Raw genomic sequence first — 27,368 nt, 5'->3', positions numbered from 1 at the left:
CCACCCCACCCCGCCCCCTCACTCCCTGGCTTTGTATTTAAGGCAGATTAGAATTCATCGTCTCCCAGTTTCTAGCCTGATGCCTTAATTACTACACCTAACTATCTCTCATTTTTTGCCATCTACTACACCACAAATTTAGAGTTAAATTTTTAAAGAGACGTATACAAGAAATATAACAAGGCACATGAATATAAAAGTGAACCTTTATTCAAGCCAACTTGTTAATATACGAGATATCTTTTAGAAGAGAGATTTTATAGTAAAGTCTTCCAAAATCTTCCAATTTTCTATAATTAAAAGCCAACTTCAAAAAAAGGAAAATAGAAATATCCAGTTGATGTATTAAATGAGCAAATTGACATGGTGTTTGAATATAGATGCTTTTCTTTAAAAATAACACTTGCAACTGTATACTTATGAAGGAAATATACTTTTCACAAAGCTGTAATTGTAGAACAATCTGTGATGGGTTTCGTTTAATACATTCAAATGAAATTGTCTTGGTTCTCCCAACTATTTGATTCAGGTTTATGAATGTATTCATACTAGGCAATATATACAGGAAATATTGCAGTATAATGCCAAAAATGAGGGCAATTAAGTAATACTGTAATGTTGTAAGGCCCCAAGAACTATATTGTGAATTTATTTCTGAAGAGTTTCCTTTATTGTTTTTCACCTATAAACAGAATCTTGCCAGGCTAAAGCAATTCTTTGCATAATTATAGATATACTGTGTGAAATGCTAGAGAAAAGTCATTTTAACCCTCCTCCTGCCAGCAAATTTTCCAAGCTCCACTTCTTCTTTGCCCTCTGGAAAGCAGCCCCTCCTTCCTGGAAATCCAGTCCATCATAAATGTCAAATTTGTATTTTAATTGCTATCTTAGTTGACCTCTATGCTAGTGACAAAATTACTAGTGTTAATCATTATCACAAAGCTGAGTAATCAAAGTGTTAGTTTAATCTTTTCTCTACAGTGATTATGCTTGGAAAGACATAGTAAGCCATAAAACACCTACTAAACAGGTCTTGCTAAATTTGTAGAAATGTGGCACTGGGTAGCAAGGCACAAACTACGCTTTTTAAATAATAACAACAGATAGCAGAGACAGTGGAAGCATAAAGGCAGGCTAAATCCATTCCTAACCTGATGTTTTCTTCCATTCACTAGATCAGGGATTTAATATTTTCTTTCACCTGTTTATTTCTCTGGGATATAGTCTGAGTAACACATTAAGACATGATGCAACTGCAATTAGTGTTAATAGGGAGCTTAGACCATTCCATGCCTTGAATTATGATTCATAGGGAGTCACGAAGTTCCTTAGATACAGTTGCATCCAATTTGTTTTAAGCTGACTTACTCTAATTTCACTCATACAGCCCAAGCAGGCCAAAAGATTGGATACCCATGCTTTAGATCAGTGATGTCAAACTCACGGTGTCACGTCCTAACGTGATGTATCGCGACTTTTCCCTCCTTCGCTAAACCAGGGGTGGGCGTGACCTGCGAGTTTAGCACCCCTGTTTTAGATGAAGCTACCCAGGGCCATTTAAGTCTCAGCATTTCCACTAAACTCAGGAAGTGAAATAGGAACACCAAAGGGATAAGAGTGAGGGCTCAGCCACATACTTTCCTGTTAAGTGGATATGGCTTCCCCATTGACTCTGCTTATCAGAACGTCACAAAAGATGGTCACATGACCCCAGGACACTGCAACCATCATAAATGGTTCTAAGTCAAGGACTACCTAGTAGTCTTTTCTCCCTTTAACTTTATTCAATCCTAAATGAACAGAAAACTAACGAAGAATATAACTATTAGTGTGTCAGATGTAAAAAATTGAGAACACAGCTATTTCACATAAATATATAAAAATAAATCATGCAAAATAAATAGGCTTTATTTTGTAAGTATAATTTAAGTGATCCAGGCACACAGGCAGATAAAATAAGAGTACAAATTTACATTTTTACACTTTGTATTCCATTAGCAATTGTGTGATTTATTTTAAAATAAGAACCCTCATTTTCTTATAAAATGGTGCAAAAGGTTATGCATAAATTTTCTCTGGTTTATTCAAAGTTTAGTTTGGCTGTTGTTAAATACATCTGAAATAACTTTTACGCAATAAAATACAGATTTAAATTTTCTATGCTTTTATAGAAAACTTGAAAGTTTAAGTTTATGGGAAAACAATTTATAAACCATCCAAAGCAGGGGTTAAATTGAATTTGTCTTGGTTGTCTACAGCAGTACTGTCAAAGCTCTCAGTATTTGCCTGTTAATTAATACTAGTTTTACTTGCCTTCATAATATCTGATATGTTGAATTTGTATTTTGTTCAAGATACTCATATCATGCAAGACATTTAACACATGTACAGAAATTTCTTCAGTATTTAAAATACAATGGTTGTGTCAGCAATTAATAAGGCTTCTATATGAGTAGCAAACACTTACAAATCCACCAAAACAAAAACATACAATTCTCTGTTGTAAATTTCTCTCAAAAACACTGTAATTGCTTTGGTTGCTCCAATAATGACAATGGTTTAGTTTTCATAAAAAATAAATTATCTTTTGATACAGAATTAGTATTCCTCTCATAAGAGAAATACTATTCCTTTGAAACTGCCAATGACTTTTGAAGATTTTGAGTGTTCTGGCTCTGTTCAAATATTCTCAAATTCATTCAGCACCGGTCCCCAAGACTTATTGCACTCATGTTGTGACTCAGTGTTGTAATTGGCACTGTTCTTGAGTGAGATTCAGAAATCCAGCAAAGTGGCTCCAGTATATTTGAACAGTGGAATAAAGGTGTCCTTGAGTATCATCTGAGACCATGTCTTTTTACTACTATAGTCCCTGCTACAATATCGTAGGCTGTTCTGTTATGTTGAAAGAATAAGAGAGTAATGAATGCTGGAAAGAAGGAAGCAATAGAGAAATTCTTGATCAAAGCTCGTATTGTAGACCTATAAGGAAAAAGCAGACATATCTTTAGAATTTGTTGCCTGAACTGAAGACTATAGACAGAGTTACATGTTAAAAACAAAAATGCTCAAAATATTGTCAAATACATCAGTAAACATGTTTTTTTCTATTCCTACTCTTCTAATGAGTCCTTTCTACTTTGAATTAGCCAACATTTCTGCAATCATATTTTTACTTTTTGCACAGTTTAATTTCTAGCGTTACTTAATGAACACCATTCTCCTGCTATTATGAAAAAAGATACCATTTTTTAAAATGATATATCTGTAGATTTTAATTAATTTTCTGGGAGGAAACATTACCTTACAAATCCCAAAGACAGGATGTCAAGCAACGTTTTTGCACTGATTGTTAGTGATAAAGCTTAATTTGTGATATAGCATTCCAGTTTGAGTCCTACATAATTATGTTAATACTGTTTAATTACTTAATCACACACAGTCTGATTGTTTAGGCAAACCTCAAAGTAGAATTGAATTACTGAAAATATAAATCTTACAATTGGAAATCAATTTAGCACAGCTGAAGCCGAAACATGATATAATAAAATAATATAAAAATGTTTTGAGGGAGATAACCATGACTTATTCTTCATTATATATTGTCCCCAGCAATGGGCAAATAATTAAGAGTAATACGTATGCTATAAATAATTTTCCCAATTTATTCAGCTAATATAATTCAAAAATGGCTGAAGATAGATTTATTACATACATTTTATTGCTAACAATGCTTTGTTAGTTTGGTTCACTTAAAAAAAAATACCCTCCCAAGTCTGCATTGAGTTTAGTCAGGCTGTAAAATATCTTTAAACGTAAAGCTGAAGTAGGGAATAAAAATTATGTAAATCTAATAATATTTACATTATGTAGATTATACAACATTACTGAAAACATCTAAGGATTCATATAGATATAATATTGCAGTGACAAAAATAAAACTTACGTTGTTATGCTCACATTAGATGATGGTATCACTAACACACGACTTGGTGCAATAAGTACTGATGTATCACACGTCACAACTCGAAGGCCTAGCAGAAATTTCCCAGGAGTTGCACCACCAGCTCCCCAAATACAAATAATCTGAAAGAAAAAAAATTCTTATAAATAAAATTACATGTTTTACCATGTGTGATATCAGTAATGAAGCTGTCTTGAGGCAAGATCAACCAAATGTAATACACATTTGAAATAATAACAGAGATGACTACAGGTTGTACTCAAATTACAACTGCAACCGGGACTGAGATTGACACGTGACTCTAAAGTGCAACATTACATGATCACATTGCTTTGTAATGGCAACCCAGGCAGTCCCTGTTGTCACCATAATTCGAGATGTGTGAGTCATCAAATGTGAAGTAGGAGACTCAGGTAAAGAGCAGGGCTGCTGGAGGGGTATGTGAGGGCCCTGGGAGGTCTGGCCAGGATAAGCAGAAATTTGGGGAGGTGGTGCTTGGTGCAGTATGAGCTCAGAAAAGTCACAGAGAATGAAGTGCAAGACAAAATCAATTGCAGGGAGGCTGGGGTGCACGCATGTAAGCAAGCACAAGGCAGCCGAGGAAAGAGGGCGCAGGGTGCATGTGTTCATAGGGAGGCCAAAGAAATGGGGTGAGGTATGTGCAAGTGCAGAGAGGTTGGGCAAAGAGGGTGTGGGGTGTATGTAATAGGCCATGGAAAGAGGGCATGTGGAGTGTATGATTGCAAGGAGGATGGGGAAAGAGGTAATGGGATGCGTACATACATATGTGTTAGTGCAGGGAGGCAGAAAAAGAGGGTACAAATGTTTCCAAGCGAAAGGGGAAGTGTACATAATGCATGCAAGCATAGAAAGGTGGGAGAAAATTTGTGACCTTCCTTGCACACTTCCTCATTGACTTTGTTTGTAGGAAGATGGCAGGAAAGATTGAAAGTGGTGGTCATATGACTGTGGGACACTGCAACTGGTCACAAGTACATGGGACCTGAGTTTTGTTCATGTGATTGTGGGGGCATTGCAATGGTCCAAACTTTCAGTACCAGTTGTAAGTCCTTTCAATCAGTGCCATCATAACTTTGAATGGTCGCTGAACAAATGGTGGTTAAGGACTACCTTTGTAATGGGAGGGATAGCTTATTTTCTGTCATCGTGAATAAAATTTGCTCTTATCTACATGGTTTTGTGCAGTTTCTGATTCTTGGTGAAATGGAAATTTTAGTTGCTATTTACAGTTGGCAGTATTGGATGTCAATAGCTTTTATAAATATTCTGAATATTTATTAGGTTGATATAATCTCATTAACCTAACTAAAAATTAAAATTAAATTCATAAAACATATGGGTTTAGATAATAGTCTCCAAAATAGATATTCTATTGTTTGTACAAGTAAAATTTGTGTACCTCATAGATGCAGACCAGCAATCTGTAGATAAGGGCCACTATCATCATCTTTTGCAAGTCTTCCATGGAAGTTTCATCATCTATTTCTTCTATAATGTAGTGCATAGCAAACTTTGAGATATCCCTGCATCAAAAGTATAATACAATAAGTAATACTATGAATAAGCAATACTATTCTATGTATAGTTTAGAGGTAATATAAACTGTAAATGGAAATATTTTTATTTAGTGGACTTTTTTTTGTTTCAGAAGAATATTCAGGGTACAAAAGATATGTATTTTAAATTTGGAAGCACTAATAATAAAATATTGTCAAAGAAGATGGCATTTGAGAGCTCTTTTATACATTTTGCTTGCTCTAGCACGATAATGGCTCACCAACTGTTTCTTGAGGACAGAAACATGACACCATCCTCAACCCATCCTCAGCACATGTGATTAACTTTTGCCATATTTTCTTGATCTGCATTAAAGATAGTGTTTTTTTATTTTAGATGGCAGACATGGCTGCTTTGTTTCATTTGGCTGCTGGCAAATGTTTCTGCTCCAATGTCTAAGGTGTGTGCTGTGGCAGAAATGTCTTCTCTGGTCACCAGCTCCTGTTTTTCAGGGCCATTTTGGCCTGAGCTGCTGGGTTGCCTGCTCCCTTCTGAAGGGACCTTTCCACAGCGGAAAAATGAATCGTTGGGCTCTTCCCCTCTCTGAGGTGAACTGGTGAAATGCTAGCTGCACCTTTTTTCTTTTAAAAGGTTTATTGATGGCATGAAGAAAGACTTGACTTTCTTTTTAAGGTGAACTAGTATAGTGGTAGGCCTTTGTGTTTCTTTTTTAGATTGGGTGAAATTAACAAGACTTCTGCTAATTTCCCTTTGCAGCTTAAATAGGAGGAAATCCATATTTGTTGTAGAATTTTCTTTGGAGAAAGTACAGAAGCGGGGAAATTTATCAATGGGGCCATGGCAATTGCCATCCCAACAAAACATCTAGTCAGCATCACTGCCAAAACAAGAACAGATAGGAACATGGAAACAATATTTTTTTAAAACTTTTATTCTAACCTGTTTGAACACAGGAGACAAATAGCTAAAGCTGCCATGAAAACACCCTTTACTTTTAAAATTCTTTAAGAAGGAAATATATACTCATTTCGTATGATCCATGCCTGCACTTTGAAATAAAATAGTTTACTGTACTTAGAACTAAATATATAACACAGCAAGCAGCAGATATAATGAAACTGATTAAATAGATTATGTACTGTGCAACTTACTTTATTCCACTTAAGTGCATAATACTCAAAACTATTGATGCCTTGATAAAGAAAAGAATAAAGAAATCCACCATCTCTGCTATAAATCGATGAGCCAAAGATGGGATTGTGTATTCACGACCTGAACAAAAACAGATAATTTATTTTGCATTAAATATCATAGAACAAACTCTGTAATATCAGTAAGGTCAGATAATTAAACATTTCATTTTGCACACTAATTTACATTTCAAGTGATAATAAACTCATGCTTAAGATAGGGACACAACTGAAAATTGCATTAGGTTATACATTTTACTACATATCATGATATTTTTTCATATAATTCTGCCCTTCCAAAGATAGCTGCAATGTACAGAAGGACTTCACAAAGGATTGAACACTAGCCATATTCTGCTGTGCCATGTTGTTATTAGACAATTGAGACTTAGTGCCTGACCTGAAATACCAAGCACTCTCTCATAAGACACCATAAACCTTTTCTCTATCAACTATAGGACCGATCTTGCTCCTTTATTTAATTTGTGGGTTGGGTTTATGCCAGGATTTGTCAGGATTGGATCACTGTAAATAGAGAACCAGGAAACTCTTGATGTTAATTGACGATCTGATCCATAGCCATGCTCTTTAAAAGAGGAGCAGGGCACCTTACACTAAGAGGCTATTGTACTAGGGACTGATAAGAGAAGCTGATGTTGAATCTCTCATTCCAAAGATACAGAAATGAAAAATTGTTACCTAATATTGTTAAGCAATACTAATGCTGTCACCAGGCATGCAAAGCCATAATCAAAGCCACTCTACTACTCCTATTAAAGTATTTCAGTAAGTACCAGTTCCTGGCTACCATTCTCAGCAGCAAACCAGGAACTATTCTCCACTGTTCAATTGCTAAGGCTAATGAGTTAGCTGTATCATATAAAATTATTTATTACAGTCATAGATCAGGATAGAGGTAACTACAGGAAAAAACCCTCTGCTCATTTCTCTGCTGCTATTTTTTAAAAATTCAAAATTGAGGAATGAATCCAGTTTCGTATAACTGGACTGATGGAAGGAGACTTCTTCACTACGGTATTCCCATTGCAACTTTTCAAGATAACCAAAAATGATATTAGGTGGGGAAAACAACTCATGGATAGACTGAACTGCTGGACAAGAGGCTGAAGCAGTAGGATAGAAATCTTTCAAAACTCATCAGATGTACCTTCAAGCACCAGACCAAAAGATTCCTCAACTCAATTTTCAAAGATTGTGTTATTCTCATTGTAACTTTCTTATCATGTAAGTTCCTTTGTCTCTCTAAGTAGTAATTTTATTTCATTTATTTATTCTATTTGTATACCATGGAATCAATACAGGCTCTCCACAATCAACAACAAAAACATCTGCAATACTTCAGGTATCCACAATAAACACAAATATGTAAAGTAATAAAAAGCTACTACAAGGATAAATATATAAATAAAAATAAAAAATAAAACAAGTCATCCCCCCCAAAAAAAGCAAATAAACCACTGTAAATAATCATAGTGACACAGTGAGTTAAAGCTGGCAATAACAAACGTTTCAACCAAATGATCTTTGAAAAAGTTCTATCTTTATTCATTTCTGGAAGGTTGGAAGAAATGGAAAGTCTCAACCTGAAGGAAAGAATAGTTACAAGAACAGAGCAACAACTGAAAAACAGCTCATTGTGACAAGCATCCTCCCTATTTTATGAAAGAGGATATGACCAAAAGTTTTCCCCTGAGAAAATTCAGTGAGAGATGGAAAGAGAGCAGCTCTGAGGGCAGAAGTAAGTGTATCAGTGCAATTATATACATATACTAAGCATTGTATTTCATTTTCTATATTCAGGGTGCACTCATTTCATACTGCAATATACAGTATAATTCATTTATTGAGTCATCTATCATTCTTCCACAAGCACTTTTACCAGATATTTCTAGAGCGGCCCCAATAATTTTAACATGCCGAAGGTTGATTTAAATGATTTAGGTGTGCTCTTTTTGTTAATCAAAGGTCAAAGAGAGTGAATTGGGACTAACCTGCTCTTCCAACCTTTGAAAAGAGACAAAAGTTTAAGAGCAGCTATATTATTTTTTTTAATCTTCCTTTCCATTACATCCATAGAAAACAAAGAGCCATTTCATTTTAGCAAGAGGCTAAGATAGGAGGATGACTGCTTCCTGTTTAACCTGGCCTTATGTTGCAGGGTTAATGCATAAATCTGTTACACGGAAGAGCAATGGTGCTGCATTATGATAATGGGATTTATAGCATTTGTAGTCCTAATACAGTCTTAATTACAGGTAGTCCTCAATTTATGACAATTCAGCCCAAAATGTGCATTGTTAAGTGAGAAACCTGTTAAATGAATTTGTTACAAATTTTCTTGTCACATTTGTTAAGTGAATCACCACAGTTATTAAATTAGTAACAAGGTTGTTAAGTGAATTGACTGCTTGTCAAAAGGTCACCAAATGACTCCTGAACACTGCAACCATCATAAATATGAGACAGTTGCCAAGGAGCTGAATTTTGATCACCTCACCATAGGGATGCTGCAACTGTCGTGTGAAAAATGGTTATAAATCACTATTTTCAGTGCCATTGTAACTTCAAAGAGTCACTAAATGAATTGTTTAAGTCGAGGAGTACCTGTTTTTTTCCAGTGGGTTCATCTTGTCTCAGTGCCCATCTGGGTTTATGCACTCCAAAATTAGGACATCTTAAGTACTGTACACAGTATCTGATAAGGTGGATCCTAATCTGCAAAACCTTTTGCTATAGAAAAATTAAATGAGTCTTTTATGATACCACAAACTTTTTCTATGAAAGTCATTCCATTATGCAGTAAACACACCTCTCCCTTCGGCAGACTTCTTTCTACTTCAACCCCGACTAGTGGTAGGAAGTCACTGGTGTTTCCAGATGGGGTTAAGACTTCAAACACACACCAACCATACAGGTAGTCCTTCAATTATGACCATAATCGATACCAAAATTGATGTTGCTAAGCGAAACGTCTGTTAAGTGAGTTTGCCCCATTTCACAACTTTTCTTGTCACGGTTGTTCAGTGAATCATTGCAGTTGTCAAGTCAGCTGGTTGTTAAGTGAATGCGGCTTCCCCATTGACTCTGCTTGTCAGAAGGTCGCAAAAGGGAGTCACGTGACCCTCGGGGGACACCGCAATACGAGTCCGGCGCAAAGCAACTGAAGTCCGATCACGTGACCATGGGGCTGCTATGACAGTTGTGAAGTGTGAAAAACGGGCCTAAGTCCTTTTTTCAGCGCCCTGGTAACTTCGAACGGTCACTGAATGAACTGTTGTAAGGCGAGGACTACCTGTACCAGCCACGGTTAACACGGAAATTAGCTCCAAGCCTACCTCAGGCATCCCAACTGCTCACCTTCACGCCATCCTTTCTACCCTCTCAAAGCGTTTCCCTCCCCTTCCCCCCCAATCACGTCTTCATCTGGAAGGGCGACTCACCTGCCGGTCGGCCAGGCTCCCGTTGGGAACTGCCAGCTGGGGCAGCGACGGTGGGAGGAGCGGGGCGCAGAGCCGGGGGCCCATGTCGAACTGCGGGCGGGGGCCAAGCCGGGGCCGCACGGGCCGGAGCCGAGCCGGCGTCGGGGGCAACGGAGGTGGCCAGGAGGTAATAGCAGGGGTTGCTGCTGCTGTGGTAATAAGCGCCGGGGGGCGGGGCCGAAGCCGCCGCGTTCGCTGCTCCGGCCATGAGAGCGGACAGGCCGCTCTGCCAGCTGAGGTAACCGCAGTACGAGTCCCAGAGCCATTGGTGCACGCGCCTGGAGTATTCCCCCGCGCTGATCGCCTCTTTTTCTCCTTCTCCTTCTCCTTCTTGGGCCCGGGGGACGCTCCCAGTGCCGCCGCCGCCGCCACCACCACCACCACCATCCTCTCTCGGGGCCTTCCTGGCTTCTGCCATGGCCCGGCCCAAAAGCCTTCTCCGCCGTGCTTGTGGAGGCCTTGCCTTGTGCACTGCGCAGGCGCAAGCCCGTCAGCAAATTGTCTTTGCCCTCGCTCGAAGGCGGAGGACGGACCGCCGCCCGGAACGGCCTTCTTCCCGCATCGCGAACGTCACTGGCCGCGGTGGCAGGCGGGGCGCCTGAATCATCTCGGCCGGTGTCTTTCCGTGCCCCGACGCTTACATACAATCCCCCCCCCTTCCCGTCTCCTCCTTCGCCCGCTATCTGAAAGAAAAAGGGCTGTGTGTGTGGGGAGGGGGGGGGATGTTACGAGCGGTTTATTTTACTCAAGATTCTCAATTGGGTGTAAAAAAGGCTGTGCAAGTTGTCGGCCCAGACTTTGGGGGGGGGTAGGGACATTGTATTACTGTCTTGGCCGCCGCCGTGACGAAATCCTTGCTCGGATGAGCGAGCTTTTTACCTAACGTACGTTCGGTCGGTTTTTCCAACAGCTCAGCGTTCCTGTTGTATGTGCGCCTAACCTGGAGTAGACTTGGTATCGTTGCCAGCAATTGTTCTTATAAAACAAGGGTCTCCAAAACCAAAATCAGGGAGTTGAATTCTACAACTCTTAAAATTGACTGCAGGTAGTCCTCTACTTACAACAGCTCATTTAGTGATGGATCTACGACAGTTCGCCACGGCCAACTCTGTTGCAGGACAACTCGCCACAGCCATCTCCCCACAGGACAACTTGCTGCGGGACAAAAGTTACACTAATATCAAAGAAATTGGTGGAATAGAATCATTAAAGAAAGGATGCAAAAGGAGGGACAGAATGAAATGTGAATGGCAAAAATTAAAATAATTTTTATTTATTTTAAATAATTAAACAAAATTGTTATAAATTGTCCTGCAATGAGTTGTCCCGCGGCAAAGTTGGCCGTGGCAAATTGTCCTGCAAGCAACGTTCAAAGTTACAGCAGCTCTGAAAAATGTGACTCATGACCGTTTTTCAGTTACGACCTTTGCAGCATCCCCATGATCATGTGATCCAAATTCAGATGCTTGGCAACTGGTTCATATTTATGACCATTGCTGTGTCCCAAAAACATGTGATCTCCTTTTGTGATTATCTGACAAGCAAAGTCAATGGAGAAGCCAGATTCACTTAATCACTGGGTTACTACTAACTTAACTGCGGTGATTCACTTAACAACTGTGCCGAAAAGGGTTGTAAAATGTGGCAATAACATAAATTTTGGGCTCAACTGTGGTCATAAGTCAACCTGTAGCTTGGAGGCCCCTGTTGTAAAATAAGCATGTCAGCTACAACGGCGGGCAGAGAAGTGGGAACCAAAAGCCAAACAGGATTCCTGGCACATACATGGCCTCTACCAGGAATTCCCGAAGGAGTTGCTGGGCAGCTAACCCTAACCCTTGGGAATTGTGTCCAATTGAAACAGCACTGGGTTACCTAATTAACTGGTGAGGTTTCAGGCTACCATAGGTTTTACATCTCAGAGAACACTGAAAAAAATTTGTTGTGGGACAGCAATAAAACACACAATTTAAAATCCTTTTTAACATGCATGCGCGCACACACACATGCACACACAGTTCTCTCGCTCATTCTGCTCCAATTTGATCAGGCGTAGTAGGTTTGTTTGTTTATAAATTTATATAGCTGTGCATCTCACATGGCTTTCACTGTGACTTTGAGAGGTATACACTTAGTAATTAAGGAATTATCTTGTTTCTTGTTAGCTATATTAAAATGTAAAGTTCAAATGAATTTTCGGTAGACAGACATGTCACGGTTTAGCAAGTAACCTTTTAATAATTTAGCATATCTTTTAATACAGGACTAGTACAGTTTTCTGGATAATAATCCTGTCTTAACCAGAGGGGATTTAGAAATTATTTTCATTTCAGTATCTTTCTGCCATCTGCTGGCTACCTAATGCTAGTGGCTTTGCTCACACTTTATTACAAATCTAGTTTTTGACATAAGCAGGTGTATATACAGGCTCATAAATCAGTACCGACTGAGGAATAAGAGAGAGTATTTGCTTTTTTATATCCCTTTCAAAGATGTGGATGAATTTATACTATACTTTCTGATTTCAAGAGCAATTGGAAAACCCTTACAGAAATTGGTTTTGTGCAAAAATTTAAATTGTCCTGGATGTGTATTATCCAAGAACTATTTTCACAACTTTGCTGTTTCAACATCATCTCCACTTTGTTGTCCAATTCAGTTTTGTATATTTCATCTGATGATATTCATATATATTTAAAATAGTAAAGGGTGCCCTGTACAGTCATGTCTGACTCTAGAGGCCGGTGCTCACCTCTACTTGGCTGAGGGAACCAGCGTTGATCAAAGACATTTTCTGTGGTCATGTGGCCAGCATGGCTATATGCCAAAGGTGCACGGAACACTGTTATCTTCCCACCGAAGTGGTATCTATTAATCTACTCGCAAATGTCTTCAGTCAAACTAATACAAACTAATAAAAGGAAAAAAAATAGAAAAATGAAAAGATGAAAGTACCTAAAGAAAAAAAAGGAAGCTTCAGATTTCCTTTGCAGCAAATCCAAGTACAATTAAAAATTTATTGTTTATTATTAAAAATTCATCCTTTTTCCATTATTCAGATTTTTTTCTAATCATCGAAACCAAAAATCCTAAGTACATTTTCCTCATTTTATGTAAACATTTATAAAGATTTTCCAGTCAACCAAAAATGTAGATATTGTTTTTTCTTTGTCTGTTCCTGACCTCTAATTGATATTAATTGGTCACCGATTGTGTTGTACTTAAGTATTGTCTTGCTGTATGCTGTATCCTTCCTGATAATAAAAATGCTATTCCTTGTTTCTTGTGTCCTGAATAAGTACATAGTATGATCTGCTAACAATGGCCAGTTCCAGTATCTTCCGATTCCCTGTTGCCGAAGTTGTCAAAAATATAGGAGACTCATTTCATCTTTCATTGTGTTGCACTCTCCCATATTCTCATAGAAAGTGTACCTTTTTGGTTTTCAATTTTTTTTCTTGCATAGCAACATCAGTACTTCCAACTTTAGCCGATCATCAGCATTATATCATCCATCACTTTATAGGTAGTCCACGAGTTGTGACGGCAATTAAGAATGGAATTTCCATCACTAAGCAATGAGATCATAAAATGCAACCGCATCATTTAGCATTGGCAATCCCTACAACCATGGTTGTCAGCATTAACTGAATTTCACAGTGGTTAGGCAATGCAACTTTCTGCCAGCATCCCACAACCAAGTACATCTCCACCCCAACGATGCCCTTGATGTGATGTCTCGCTGCCTGGAGGCTGTGCGGGTCTGGATGGGGAGAAATAGGCTCAGACTCAACCCTTCCAAGACCGAGTGGCTGTGGCTTCCGGCATCCCAATATAGTCAGCTGCTGCCATCACTGACTATTGGGGGTGAATCTCTGCCCCCCACAGAGAGGGCTCGCAATCTGGGTGTCCTCCTGGACGCACGGCTGTCTTTAGAAGAGCATATGACGGCCATGGCCAGGGGGGCTTTTTATCAGGTTCGCCTGATTCGCCAGTTGCAGCCCTTTCTGGATCGGGATGCCTTGCGCACGGTCACTCACGCCCTTGTCACCTCCTGGCTGGACTATTGTAATGCTCTCTACATGGGGCTGCCCTTGAAGAGCACTCGGAGGCTCCAGCTGGTCCAGAATGCAGCCTCACGGGTGGTTGTGTTCACGTGACACCCCTCCTGCACGAGCTGCACTGGCTCCCAGTGGTCTTACGGGTGCGATTCAAGGTGTTGGTTACCACCTTTAAAGCGCTCCATGGCATAGGACCCGGTACCTTCGAGACCGACTTCTGCCACCAATAGCCTCCCACTGGCCAGTTCGCTCCCACAGAGAGGGTCTCTTCAGGGTGCCATCAGCCAAGTTATGTCAGCTGGCGACACCCAAGGGAAGGGCCTTCTCTGTGGGAGCCCCTGCCCTGTGGAATGAACTGCCCCCGGAAATGCGTAAGATCTCCAACCTCTGTGTATTTCGCTGTGCCCTCAAGACCCTGCTGTTCCGCCAGGCCGGGCTATCAATGTAATGATTTTTAAACTGGGTGTTTTAAATTTTTGGGGTTTTAAATCTGAGCCGAAATGATTTAATAATTTTATATTTATTTATTTATTTATTTATTTATTTATTTATTTATTTATTTATTTATTTATTTATTATGTGGGGAAGCTGGCAATAAGTTGCAAGTACCCAGCCTGCAGGTAGGGGTAAGTGGCTGCTGCTGAGTGGAAGAGGGAGCGGGGTGGGTGGGTAAATGAGGGTGTTGCAGAAGTGCAGGTTGGGTTGGGAGCACAACAGACATAGGCAAGAATGATCGACAATGGTGTGATGTGAGTCAAAGACATTCAATAATGGTAGTGTGGTGTGATCTGCACTGTAGATGTGCAGAGATGTGTATGTGATTGGCCAGCATGGTATGAGCCCAGAGTGGCTGGGAAGGTGTGCATATGAGGGGGGAGAGACTTAGTCCAGCAACTTACAAGCTTCCTTTCCAGCTGGAGAGGTTGCAAATGGTGATCACAGGACACTGCAACTGGTTATAAGTGCAAACTGGTTGCCAATTGTCCAGATTGTAATCACATGACTGAGAGGGTGCTGAGAGAGCCAAAACTCTGAAGACCGGTTGTGACCATTTATTCAGTGCTGTCATAACTTCAAATGGTTGCTGAACAAATGGTTGTAGGTTGAGAACTAGCTGTATATTACCTTTTATGGTTTTCCTGGTAAAATACAGGAGTGATTTACTGTACTTTCTTTCATGAAGTAAATGCTTTTGCCATTATCACTAAAGTCATCATCCACCTCTAGAATCTTCTTATATCACTGATGCCCAATACAGTATTTGCTTGCTTCAGCTGGGCAGCTGAAAGACCATGATGTAGCAGTACTAGAGAGGGAAGCTGAACATAGTGGACTAAAAAATCTTTAAAATGTTTTTAGAATAGCACATCAAACTATTTGCCACTTAAGATAGCTTTGTGTGGTGATGAGACAATAACTTGATCCTTAACACCAATAAGACCAAGGAGCTTATAGTGGACTACAGAAGAAATAGATCAGATATCCAGCCCTTGGTTATCAATGGAGACCAAGTGGAGCAAGTGGGTAGTTTTTTGGGTGTTATCATAAAAGGACCTGACCTGGGGCGCTCACATTGCACCACTGGTCGAAAGGGCCCAGCAGAGATTATACTACCCGAGACTTCTCAGGAAACAACAACTGAATGAAAAATTGCGACCTTCTACCACTGCACTATAGAGAGTATTTTAACTTACCGCACTTGTGTATGGTTTGCTAATTGCACAGTGGCAGATAGGACAGTGCTCCAGAGGGTTAACATCATTGCCCAAAGGATCATTGGTTGCCCTCTCTCCTTGGAAGAGCTTTATAGCTCCTTTTGCCTTAAGAAACTTCAAAACATTCTTAGAGATCCATCTCATCCTGGATACCCTTTTTTTGAACTATTACAATCTGGCAGACAGTACAGGACAATAAAAACACAGACAAATAGGCTGAAAAACAGCTTCTATCCCAGAGCAGTAAATATATTGAATTCTACTTAGAGTGCAATATTAATGTAGTATTGGGGGTTTTCAATTCAATTGTATAGAATGTGAAGGAGGTGTGTTTTTGTTTTATTTTTATAGTTATATACGATGTACACTGAAGATGGCATTTAATTTCGTTGTAAGAGTAAATGACAATAAAGTAAACTAAACTTTTCTATGATCCATATTGTTCAGTGCAGAATGATTTTTTTCACATTTTATTCTGATACCCATATTCTAGAAATATTTTTTACAAAACATGAAAGCATAACAGAACTAAACATGGAGGGAAAATTAAATGTGTACATTCCTGCTTGAGTGCTGTATGTGGTCTTTCGTGCATATTAATGTGAGGAAGGCAGTGTTTGCCTATATGTTGCTAAATTATTGGCTTAACATAGTGTAATAAACTTATGTTCTACAGTTAAAGAAATTGCAATTTTATCTTTATTCATGCCAGATGAAAGTGGCATGTACTAAACTCACAACATTATACATACTGATTAAACAAATACCAAAATTTTATTTACTGTAACACTAAATAGATATTGCAATTAAAAAGTGTTAGTTGCAATAGTTACAATATATGTCCTGCTGTAGTTTTGTAAGCCTATTACTATTTTGCTATTTGCAAAAATTTGCTATTTAGTAACCAATGATACATAGCAGAGTTACCGTAAGTACTGTGCACAGAAATCATACAGATACTACATGTCACATCAGTGTTAAAAATTAACAATGTGGATTTTAAAAATCAAGCTTATATCCCTAAAAATACAATTTGAGTTGAGAAGTTCTGGAGAAGTTCAAAAATTTGCATGCAGTTTTTACAAATAGAAATAAAAACAGATCTACAACTCCATCTACTTTGAACAAAATTAAATCTTTAATACTTTTTTAAAAAACCTAGAAGCTGCTGAATTTGAATTTATATTTATTTATTTATTGCAGAATCCCTCACTTTCACAGTTAGGTTATATTATATATTTGCTACTATTCATTGAAAAGTCTAGTGGCAGGAGATAGTCACATGAAATACAGGAAAGATTAACATTACATTTTGGAATAACAATCTTAAAATTTTGAAAGAACAGCCTAACAGTTTCTGGAAAAGGGACTCCAAAGTAAGCCGAAATATAAGTGATCAAAAACATTCAGCAAACAGGTCAATAGCTTTTTAAGCAATTACAAATAATAAGTGAAACTACTGGCAAAAGAAAGCAAAAATAGTACCAATAGTAATAGATGCCTTGGGTGCAATCCCAAAACATCTGGATCACCACTTGAACACCAACAGCATTGACAAAAATCACCATCAGTCAATTGCAAAAAGGCAGCTTTACTTGGAACAACTTATCTCCTGTGATGATACCTCTAACATCATTCAACATCTCCTTATCCAGGGTCCTTGGGAAGGACTCCGAGGAGTATAAAAATTTCAAACCTAATCTAAACAACTGATTGACTGTGTGACCAGCCATAATAATAAATAACCAAGAACAGAGAACTTGGAACATTTGGTGTCACTAGTTTGGGCATTTTTTAAAAAAGTATTGATCAGTGTGAACTACTCCATAGTTCTGCAGGTAATAGAGCCCTTACAGATGCTCCACTTGTCAGCCTCCTGAGTGCTAAAAATAGAAGATGGAAGCATATAATTGAAATATAATTAAAACATCTGGCTTTCTTTTCCATTAGCAAATATTCTCCACAGAGTTGGTACTTTTAAAAGCATTAAAAACTACAGATTTCTTGAGGTCCAGCTATAGTACATGATCTCAATTCCATGAAGTAAAATATCTTAACGTATTATTATTTATTGTTATTGGTCTTTTTGTCCACCAATCATTAAAAAAAAAAAGGAATATACTGACATACTACGAATGATATCAGGCTTACTGTATGAAATAGCCACTGGCTAAACTTTAACTTCTTTATGCATTCATATGATACTGTGAGTATATTATCTGCAAATAAAGGCAAATTGTAGATATTTTAGAAAATGTCGTGGTTACTTACAAAAAGTATACAGAGATTGAACAGAATGATTTCCAAGCATGTGCAATCATAGCAGAATGCCATGTTTTCTTGAAATATAATTATGCATTTCATTATATATATATATATCCTCCAATAATTACTTCAGCGCGGAAAAAATACTTTATGTAAAGCAACTGATTTTAGGCCATAGAATAGTGTCTTTAAAATCTATTAACTGCAATGTAAACTATTGGCGTCAACACCAAACTGCAGTAATGTCAAGAAATCACACGCATAGTGACATCATGCAAATGCTTCAATAATATACTTGCATCCTACCTTCTGACACAAGCAGATAATTTGTAGTATTTGCATGTTAGTATCATCATGCATGAATCATCATTTGCCCCAGATGCCCCCCATGGTGCAAATTAGTGCTACTTTTTTGTTCTTCGTGCTGCTATCTTCTTCTGGCAGAACTTCTTTAGAGATCATGGTCAGCAGTTTCTGTATGGCCTCTGGAAACTAACCCATAATTTCTGTAGGGTCAGTAACCAATTTTGATCCATCCCACGATGTCTTAAACTGTTCAGGGACAGGAAATTCTTTCTGTAGGGAGACAAGATGGACTATATCAGTTGGCTAAACAAGTGTTGGTTATGATAACAATACCACTTTGATTAGCTTTCAGAGCTCAGAAATATCTGTATTATCAAGCAACCATATCATTACAGATACTGTATAAATACCATAGACAGAGTACAGGTAGTCCTCGACTTACAACCACAATTGAGCCCAAAATCTCTGTTGCTAAGCAAGATAGTTGTTAAGGGAGTTTTGCCCCATTTTACGACCTTCCTTGCCACAGTTATTAAATGAATCACTGCAGTTGTTAGTAACCTGGTTGTTAAGTGAATTTGGCTTCCCTATTGACTTCCCAACTCCTCAGTTCCCATAAGCTCTTTAGAACAATCTTTTTGGTTTTTTAATAATTTCTAGCATATTAAAGGGGAGAGAGATGGTTTTGTTTCCAGAAATAAGCTGTTCCACAAGATGGGACTTCCGACAGAGAGCTGCCCCAACATGCATTTAAAATTAAGGTGATTACTTCACTATGCTATGATCAATCATGTGGTGTACCATACAGAATATATTGTTAAATACATTATCTCCAAAGATACTGGCTCATTACGTGTGTAAGTTCTTTATACTTTTTGTGTTTCTAATTGTTACCTCTTGATTTTGTAAAAATTTCACTTCTATATGCTACTGTGTATGAATGAGATTGACCACCCTGGCCCAGAACTGCTCAGTTTATCATTTCCTTGTCTTTTGTCATCTACATTATGCAAAGTTCTAACATTTCTGCAGATGTTTTCATCCCCTACAGTTCTCTGAGATATGAAGGCTAATTTGGGAAATGCATGTATACTTTGTTGTGGATATACATTTCTGCACAGTGCTATCATAAACAACATCTGTTGTTTGAATGTGCAAATGCATAAAACAGGGTACATTGATTTTTTTTAAAAAAAGGTTGCTAAGATAAGTTCTATGCATATTGCTCAACACAGCAGTTAAAAAAAAAAAAGAAGTGGGTCACTCATATGTACCCAGCATGTGCATCTAATGCTTTATCTCGTTTTTCTTGCCATGTACATGTATACATACGAACTATACTGTGTTGTTTCTCTGTGTCATAATATATGTGGATATATGCATACTTTTGTAGTTTTTTCTTTCTTTCTTTCATCATGTTTACGTAGTGTATATTGGAGGTGGTGCCCCTTTGAGAGCTTTATGCAATGAAATTTCATTTTAATATATGCCGATTGGTGTACATTCAAAGTGACAATAAAGTTATTCTAAGTCTAAGTCATCTAATTTCACATCAAGAACATATGGGGAAAAAAACTATACTGCACAGCACCCAACCTGATGGATTCAAGACGTTCACTAGAGGGCAACAACCCACCTCTAATATTGCTTCCTAGCAACTAATGCACATTGATGTTGGAAAAGGTAAATAACCATCAAGATATAATTGTACATCTCCTATTCAGTTCTTTAGAAGCCCTGTTAGGATCTTCCAGCAGTTGCAAAACTATCAGGGAAGCTAAGTAGTTTTGCACTTTTAGAAGAGTGAAAAATAACAAAAAAATAATAATTCTACCATAGTATAATCAATACCCATCCACCCCAATTTATGTCTCTTTCCCACCCCTCCCTGGTGAATATACAAGGATGAAAACCAAAATAAGTACAATAAGAGGCATTGGACTTTCTGGACCTCAGTGTCTACCACACAAGGCTGAGCAGTGAATTAGCCATTGCCATCCAATAGTTGTTTAGTAAGCAGTACTGACTTTATCAGTTATTTTGTCCCCCAACAAATCCAAGATCATGTGGAGATAATTTTTCTACACTCCTTGACCTAACCATTTAGCCAACAAGTTTGTATATGTTAACTGCTTTCTCATATGTATATGTTAACAGTTAAGCATATTGTATAAATCATTCTATCATGTAAGTTTAACAGGAATAGAAGAGTTAAATCCCATATTAAAGACTTTTAGGGAAATGCTTCATTTTATTGATTTATCAAATATGCATGTTGCCAATTTCATTTTGACTAATGACTGCTTACAGCACTGAAAATGTCCATGGTATATATAGCAGTATAAAAATAATAAAATATTCCTCATAAATATAAAACATTAAAACATATACAGTAAACTAGCAAGCAAATTTTGACTAGTAAATTGACTAGTAATTGACTAGAGTTTGATCTTGTCGTGAAGGAACCAGCCTAGATACCAGAAGACTGAGTTCTGCCTTAGGCATGAAAGCCGGCTGGATGACTCTCTCTCGGCCCAACTCATCACACAAGGTTGTTGTGGGGAAATAGGAGGAGGAAGAAGTATTAGGTATGTTTGCCACTTTGAGTTGTTTATAAAAATAATAAAACTGGATAAAAAAAGGTCTAAATAACAACAACAAGAACGTTTTGAAGGTAAAACTGGCCAGAGTCCTATGTGACACAAGCGGCTCTATTTTCTACAAACAACTCTATCATGGTCATACAAACTAAATTTCTGAGGACTATACTTGCTGTCCCAAAAAGCTTTTTCAAGACAAAATAAGTATCAGTGATACATTAAAGGGTTCAGTGTATGCTTCTGTGTTTTGTAAAATGTAGTACTTACATAGTCGCCATTCAATGGTATCAGGATGTTCATTTCAGATGACTTAGCACTTACAATCTCACAATCTAATGATTCCTCACTGAGGTATATATGGCAGCCTTCAGTTTTGTTCACTGAAATGGTTGGCACTTTCCCAAGTACCTAAGACAATAAAGTAAAAAATCGAAACTAAATAAATCTTTATCTCCCCAAGAGGCTATTCCCTACCTCTGAGGCTCACACTGGCCTTTGTGTAATTATCTTAACCTGCCACAGAAGAGAAAAAAAGGACATTCTTCAGCATGAAAAAAATTATTTGAACTAAGGGATAGAAATAACTACAGTAAAAGCAACATTTTTAACACTTAAGGCAATGATTGTGTCAGTCCAAGCTCAGGTAATATGGGGGACTCTTTCCCTCTATCCAGTTTCCTTAATTTAGCTCTGCCACTCAAAATACTAATTTCATAAAGATGGGGAGATGGATCATCTTACAACTGAATAGTACTTTTTTCTATTTTGGATTTGTTTTTTTATACTAGTGTTATATGAAGATGGGTTTACCTGTATCTGAATATCCTTGGAATTTATTACTTCAACAATACCAACAACATTGTCAAATACAAGGCCAAACTTTTTACAGTTGTCTGGAAAAAAAGAAAAGGATTGTATAGTTTATACAGTTATATTGTTTTTCATATGAGAAGGCATTTTTTTTTGCCACTTCTTTCAAATACCTATGAATAACTTTAGTTATATGGTTATTTCTACAGACGTCAACAAAACTATCTTAAAATATTCAACTAAGGTATAAACCCTTGCAGAATTGAGTCGTGTTACATGATGCTTATTTGGAAGAATAAACGAATGCTTGCCCAGAAAACTTGTAATAGACAGTGCATTCCTAGACATGTTTATTTGAAATTAAGTTCTGCTATGCACCATAAGACTTGCTCAAGATAAATGTGCATTTCAGCTTTAGTCTTGTTCTAGAAGTGAACTTACCAATAGTAATGGAATTAACTTTTCCTTTTATCTGTATTGTAGATTTATTGCACTTGAAAATATAAGCTACTTGCTTGAGCTCAGTGTCTGAAATTAATAGGTCATTCTTGTTTTCCTGGTACTCCTGCATTTTTTGAAACAAAAAGTTTAATTGATCTTATATTAGCCTTGAGTTACTGTACATATAAAGAGGTGAAATGAAAAAATATATCAACAGCAATACATAACATGTATTTAAAAAGAAATATGGTTCAAAATGGAAATCAATACAGTACGTTAAATATTTGTATGTAAAATAAAGTACAGAAGGAGGAACCAATTACTTATTTGCTGAATATGCTCCCTGTAACATGCATATTACAGATCCTAAAATATACTCCCAGGACACACAGCTAAAATTTGGCAGCAAAATTTCAATTCAGTAACATGTTTCCATCCTATGGTTGTTCTCACTTTCAAATACGGGGCCAATAACCAACCCTAACCCTTAGCAGTCCTTGAGAGCAAAATAACTAAATTATACTGTCTAGCCACAAAATGATTTGTCATTTTTTTAGAGAGCGTTCAATCTTGAACATCTGGTCTTAGGTAAAGAAGCAACTTATATTGGAAATGAAATTTAGTCAACAATAAGTTAATGTCACCACTTTTTTCCTTATGATATGAGCAAATATTGAATTTTGGGCTGAACTTTATAAATCCAGCATCATTCTTTTTGTTCTCCTTTCTGTCAATTTCTTAGGATAAGAAATAGGATCCTGCTCTTCAAAAGAATGTGGAAATTATAGTAGTTGAGAAATACGGCATCATACCAGCGTTTTGGCAACCCATAAAAGCCAAAAAGACTGAGTACCGGTATTTTACAGGGCTGTCTCTCCCACCGGATGAGATTGATTCTGTAGGCTTATCCTAAGGGAAGCTGATGAAGGTCTCAGCCTTCATCAGGGAAGAGACTAGGATCTCTAGGCATGACTATAATGTTGTTATTATTATAAGATTGATAAGGAAGAATAGAATGAGTTGTAACTATTCATTGTTTTTCCTTTATTAGCAAATGCATAAGGAATCATTTTCATTCTTCATTCAGCCAGAATGCAATCTCTGTAAATATGGAAATGTCTTATTTCTTACCTGGTAACAATTTAACCAAAGTCTCACACTAAATGTAAAGTAGAGTTACTATATGATATAGTTACTCTATGATTTCCAATCTAAATTACAGCCCTGCTACTTCTTGGTGATTGCTCATCCAGGTATTAATCAGTCCCAGCCCTGCTTAGCTTCTCAGCCCAGAAAGGCTAGCTAGATGTTGCTACCTGGTGGATCCAATATATGTTTCATTTGGTTATTTAAAATTCTTAGGAAGTAAAACTATTAATCCTATTACAAAAAAATTCAAGCACACAGTTCTTAGGTAACAGTTCAATGGAAAAGTCACTTACAATCAACTGTAAGATAATTTCCAGGTTACCTACAAGTGAGTTGAACTTACCACTCTCCATTTCTTGCCTTCAAGTTCTAACACAGGAGAGTAACTCTTTTGAGGAGGTATTTTGGGAGACTCAGCAGCATAGGTTTTGGTAGGAGATTGCATTGGTACTCCTTGAGCACGCAGACTGGGATTTTTATGGGTCTTCTGGTCATCAGAGACATGCCTAAGCCCTATAAAAATCACAAGCAGTAGTAGAAATTTTAAAAAGTTTTTTAAAAAACTTATAAGCTTTGCTTTGTTAATATATGATATTCGAAGTATTATTCATGTACTATATTTGGTAAATTGACATATATTGGAATACATCTATTTGTAGAACATTCAATTTAATTGTCAAATTTAAAAATATGGTAGAGCTTAAGGTTTCTCAGAAAGTAAGGAGTAACCTTAAGTCTCCTGGGATAATTCATATTCCAAGAGGTACTCTCAGCCTTTAAATGTTATCTAAATCAGAATCATGAGACCAGCTCTCCAGATGTTGGCATCTCCCATCACCTTTCATGTTATTGCCAAAAGCTGTTGGAAGTTGCTAACACTAACAATGGGAGGATCATAGCTTCTTTGTCCTAACTGAAGGTATTTATTTTCGGTGCTCTTATTAACCTGAGTGTCCTCCAGATCATTGCCATATTTATTTATTTGTTTGTTGAAATTATATAGCTGCCTATATTTTAATCAACTCTGGGCCAATTAATGCCTTTATTGATCGGAGTGTTCTCCAGTACAAATGTGGGTATTTATATTTCAGTAAATCCCTAATATAGGTTGTAGATGATGTATAGCTGGACCCATGTCCATACAACCATAAATGTGGTTTTAGTAATTAAAATAGGACAACAGATTCAAAAATGGGCCTGCATTATGCACCAAAAATAAAACATGAATGTGGACTTCTAAGGAAAAAATGGTCAACTGAAGAAGGCTCAACTAAAAGAAGAGAATTAAGCTCAACTAAAAGTAGAGAATAAAGATCCAGTAGAATAAAGAACCAGTGAGTTCTTTAACCAGATTGGCTAATTGTAATTCCTCTCTGGACAAGGAAAGGATTTGAGATTGCCCACAAGTGCTCCAAACACTTGCTCCTCATGAGAAGATTGCAAGACAGCAGTCTCCAGCAGGCTTAAACTCTGGGAGACAAGGGAGTGGCGGTGCCTTTAAGGGTACTAGGTTCACATACTTTCTTTTCTAATCACTTTCAGAAATTGCTTGTTAACTGCTTTTCACTATTAGGTATATTTGATTCAACAAGTTTGAATTTTATTTTATTTTTCTTTTGAAATAAACAGCAAAAGGGGTAATTAGAATGTTGATTTTGGCACACAGTTCTCCACTAGCAACCTGTGTTCCACAGAACAACCAACACATTTGCTTAATGAACATTACACAGAGAGCAGGAATTGTGGTTGTTAAATGAGGCAATCACATGTGTGCTTTGCTTAATGAGCACTGCAATGTACAATCATCACTCCAGGCTTAATTGTGGCTGTAAGTTGAGGACTAACTGTAATGGCAGACACCATTAAAATTAACTTCTGGGTCCATTGTTCAAGAATATGTCGAATGTTTTTAAAAAATTATTCCATTCTGTATTAAGTCAAATTTAATGGTTCTTCTCTTTTACCTGTAATCATCAGTTCCTTCTATTCCTACTGGTGTCCAACCTTCAAATCCCATCCTATCATTTTTTTCTAAAAAGAATTCAAAACAAAAAGTATTTTCCCATGGGAAGGATTCCTATAATCAATTTCAAAGTCCATTTCAAATCCATCTGGACCCTTAGTCTGTTTGTAACTTTCCAAAATCAATACTCCAAACACCTTTTTTGCTGTTTATTCCAAAAAATATTTTTTCTTAAACTCAAACTTAAAACTTCTTTTAATAAGGAGGAGACTCACTCAAGGGATGCAATAAAAACTTGCTGTTCCAAACATTCTTAATATTTGCCATGCAGTAAAAACAAACAAACCCAAACAGTGATTAAGAAATGAGGTTTGGTTGAGCTTTGTGTCCACACAGGCTACATTAGACTGTGAGCTTAGATGGAATCCCTTGACTCCCAGCTGCTCACTTAAGCCAACCGCTAAAACTTGGGTTCCTGCAGCCTACTCACAAGAAGGAGCTGTCTGGAGTACATATGGGCAATCTCATAATCTCAACTTTCTCCGGAAGGTTTCGCCAGCCATGATCCAGCATCTGGCTGCCAATCTCCATCATAAATGCAGTCCCCACTGCTTCAGGGATGTTCAGCTCACCATTACTTCACCAGAAGTGTCTGCAGTGTCAGATTTCCAAGTTAAGCATTTTTAGCATAAAGATGTTTGCATTCATGAAAGCAAGTGTTTTTAACTTTTATGAGAAAACATAAAGCATAATGGCTTGAAGAGATGCTAAGTTATGGTAGGCTTCATACCTTTAGTAATTGTCTCTCCCTGGTTCAATTGCGCAAATAAGGCTGAACGAGATGCAGTTGCATCATCTTTTGCATTTTCTGTATCGATGGCAGGAGGAGGTCCTGGTGGCGGAGGTGGCGGTGGTGGTGGAGGGAGACCTTGTTTGTTCCCTAGAGCAGGCAAACTTGATGCTGCTGATGCTACTGGACCCTAATTATATTTTTTAAAAGTAAACAGATGGAGTTTCTGTAAAGTGCAATTTTACTCCAATGTTGTGAACGTAAAACAACCAAATGAACAATTCAGCTAATAGACAAAAAAAGAGGAGATATTTCTCTATAACAGCCATACAGGTAGTCCTTGACTTGCAACAGTTCATTTAGTGACTATTCAAAGTTACATCATCACTGAAAAAAGTGAGTTGTGACCATTTTTCACATTTACAGCTGTTGCAGCATCCCCATGATCCTATGATCAAATGCTCGGAAGTTGACTCATATTTATGACGGTTGCAGTGTCGCAGAGTCATGGGATCCCTTTTTGTGACCTTCTGACAAGCAAAGTCAATGGGGAGGCCAGATTCACTTCATAGCCATGTCACTAACTTAACAATTACAGTGATTCACTTAACAACTGTGACAATAAAGGTCGTAAAATGGGGCAAATTTCACTTAACAAATGCCTCACTTAAAACAGAAATTTTGGGCTCAATTGTGGTCGTAAATTGAGGATTGCCTTTGCCCATCAGCTATTTCACCTGGTAACTAGACTTTCATTGCAGCAAGGATGCTTGAAAACAGGTGGTGTAAAATTTGTGCTTTATACTAGTATACATTTACAGAAGAAACACCTTGACAAAAGATCTATGTCTCTGGGCCACAGTCCACCTGTTCTACTAGGTTGTTATATGATCTTCTGAGCTTCAGAGTCTCTTTTTTATGTCTGGGTATATGTATGAACAGAACAATATAGGACTCTGTAATTATATGAAGCATACAAAACTTTGTAGGGTTAGCGCCTTTTCACCGACAGAATGCAATTTTATTCTTTCAGGATTTTACTAACTAGTTGATGTTGAGTGGATGTTCAGTTAAA

At 37.6% G+C, this 27,368-nt stretch overlaps 2 protein-coding genes across 3 annotated transcripts in view; both read right to left on the bottom strand.

The window, feature by feature from the left end:
* Positions 1-1,887: 1,887 nt before the first annotated feature.
* FAM8A1 (family with sequence similarity 8 member A1) lies at positions 1,888-10,636 on the bottom strand. Of its 2 annotated transcripts, none has more exons than XM_070940690.1 (5): positions 10,155-10,636; positions 6,655-6,775; positions 5,385-5,508; positions 3,947-4,086; positions 1,888-2,982 (listed from the first exon to the last, which is right to left on the bottom strand). In XM_070940690.1, the coding sequence occupies exons 1-5, from the start codon at positions 10,609-10,611 to the stop codon at positions 2,838-2,840; spliced, it is 987 nt and encodes a 328-aa protein (XP_070796791.1). In that variant the 5' UTR covers positions 10,612-10,636; the 3' UTR covers positions 1,888-2,837. The 2 variants fall into 2 exon arrangements, with proteins under 2 accessions (XP_070796791.1, XP_070796792.1); XM_070940691.1 differs by having other exon boundaries at positions 3,961-4,086.
* A 6,084-nt stretch (positions 10,637-16,720) lies between these two features.
* Positions 16,721-27,368, bottom strand: part of CAP2 (cyclase associated actin cytoskeleton regulatory protein 2) — a 40,883-nt gene continuing 30,235 nt past the window's right edge. The window contains exons 8-13 of the mRNA XM_070940689.1: positions 26,294-26,483; positions 23,884-24,053; positions 22,392-22,515; positions 21,951-22,033; positions 21,408-21,548; positions 16,721-18,810 (exon numbers count right to left, since the gene is read on the bottom strand). Coding sequence (XP_070796790.1) covers positions 18,727-18,810; positions 21,408-21,548; positions 21,951-22,033; positions 22,392-22,515; positions 23,884-24,053; positions 26,294-26,483 — 792 coding nt within the window. The 3' untranslated portion in view covers positions 16,721-18,726. The remainder of the gene's footprint in view (positions 18,811-21,407; positions 21,549-21,950; positions 22,034-22,391; positions 22,516-23,883; positions 24,054-26,293; positions 26,484-27,368) is intronic.

This window comes from Pituophis catenifer, unplaced genomic scaffold (genome assembly GCF_029215685.1).
Source record: "Pituophis catenifer annectens isolate HBS135680 unplaced genomic scaffold, rPitCat1.0.hap2 SCAF_3, whole genome shotgun sequence".
Lineage (NCBI taxonomy): Eukaryota > Metazoa > Chordata > Lepidosauria > Squamata > Colubridae > Pituophis > Pituophis catenifer.
This window is presented reverse-complemented; position numbering and strand designations above follow the sequence as displayed.

Coding starts and splice junctions, on each gene's coding strand:
- FAM8A1 (XM_070940690.1), bottom strand. CDS start 10,611: ATGGCAGAAGCCAGGAAGGCCCCGAGAGAGGATGGTGGTGGTGGTGGT. Junction 5,509..6,654: donor ATGCACTTAAGTGGAATAAA/GTAAGTTGCACA, acceptor CTTTTGATGCAG/GGATATCTCAAAGTTTGCTA. Junction 4,087..5,384: donor TGCTGGTCTGCATCTATGAG/GTACACAAATTT, acceptor TTTTTCTTTCAG/ATTATTTGTATTTGGGGAGC.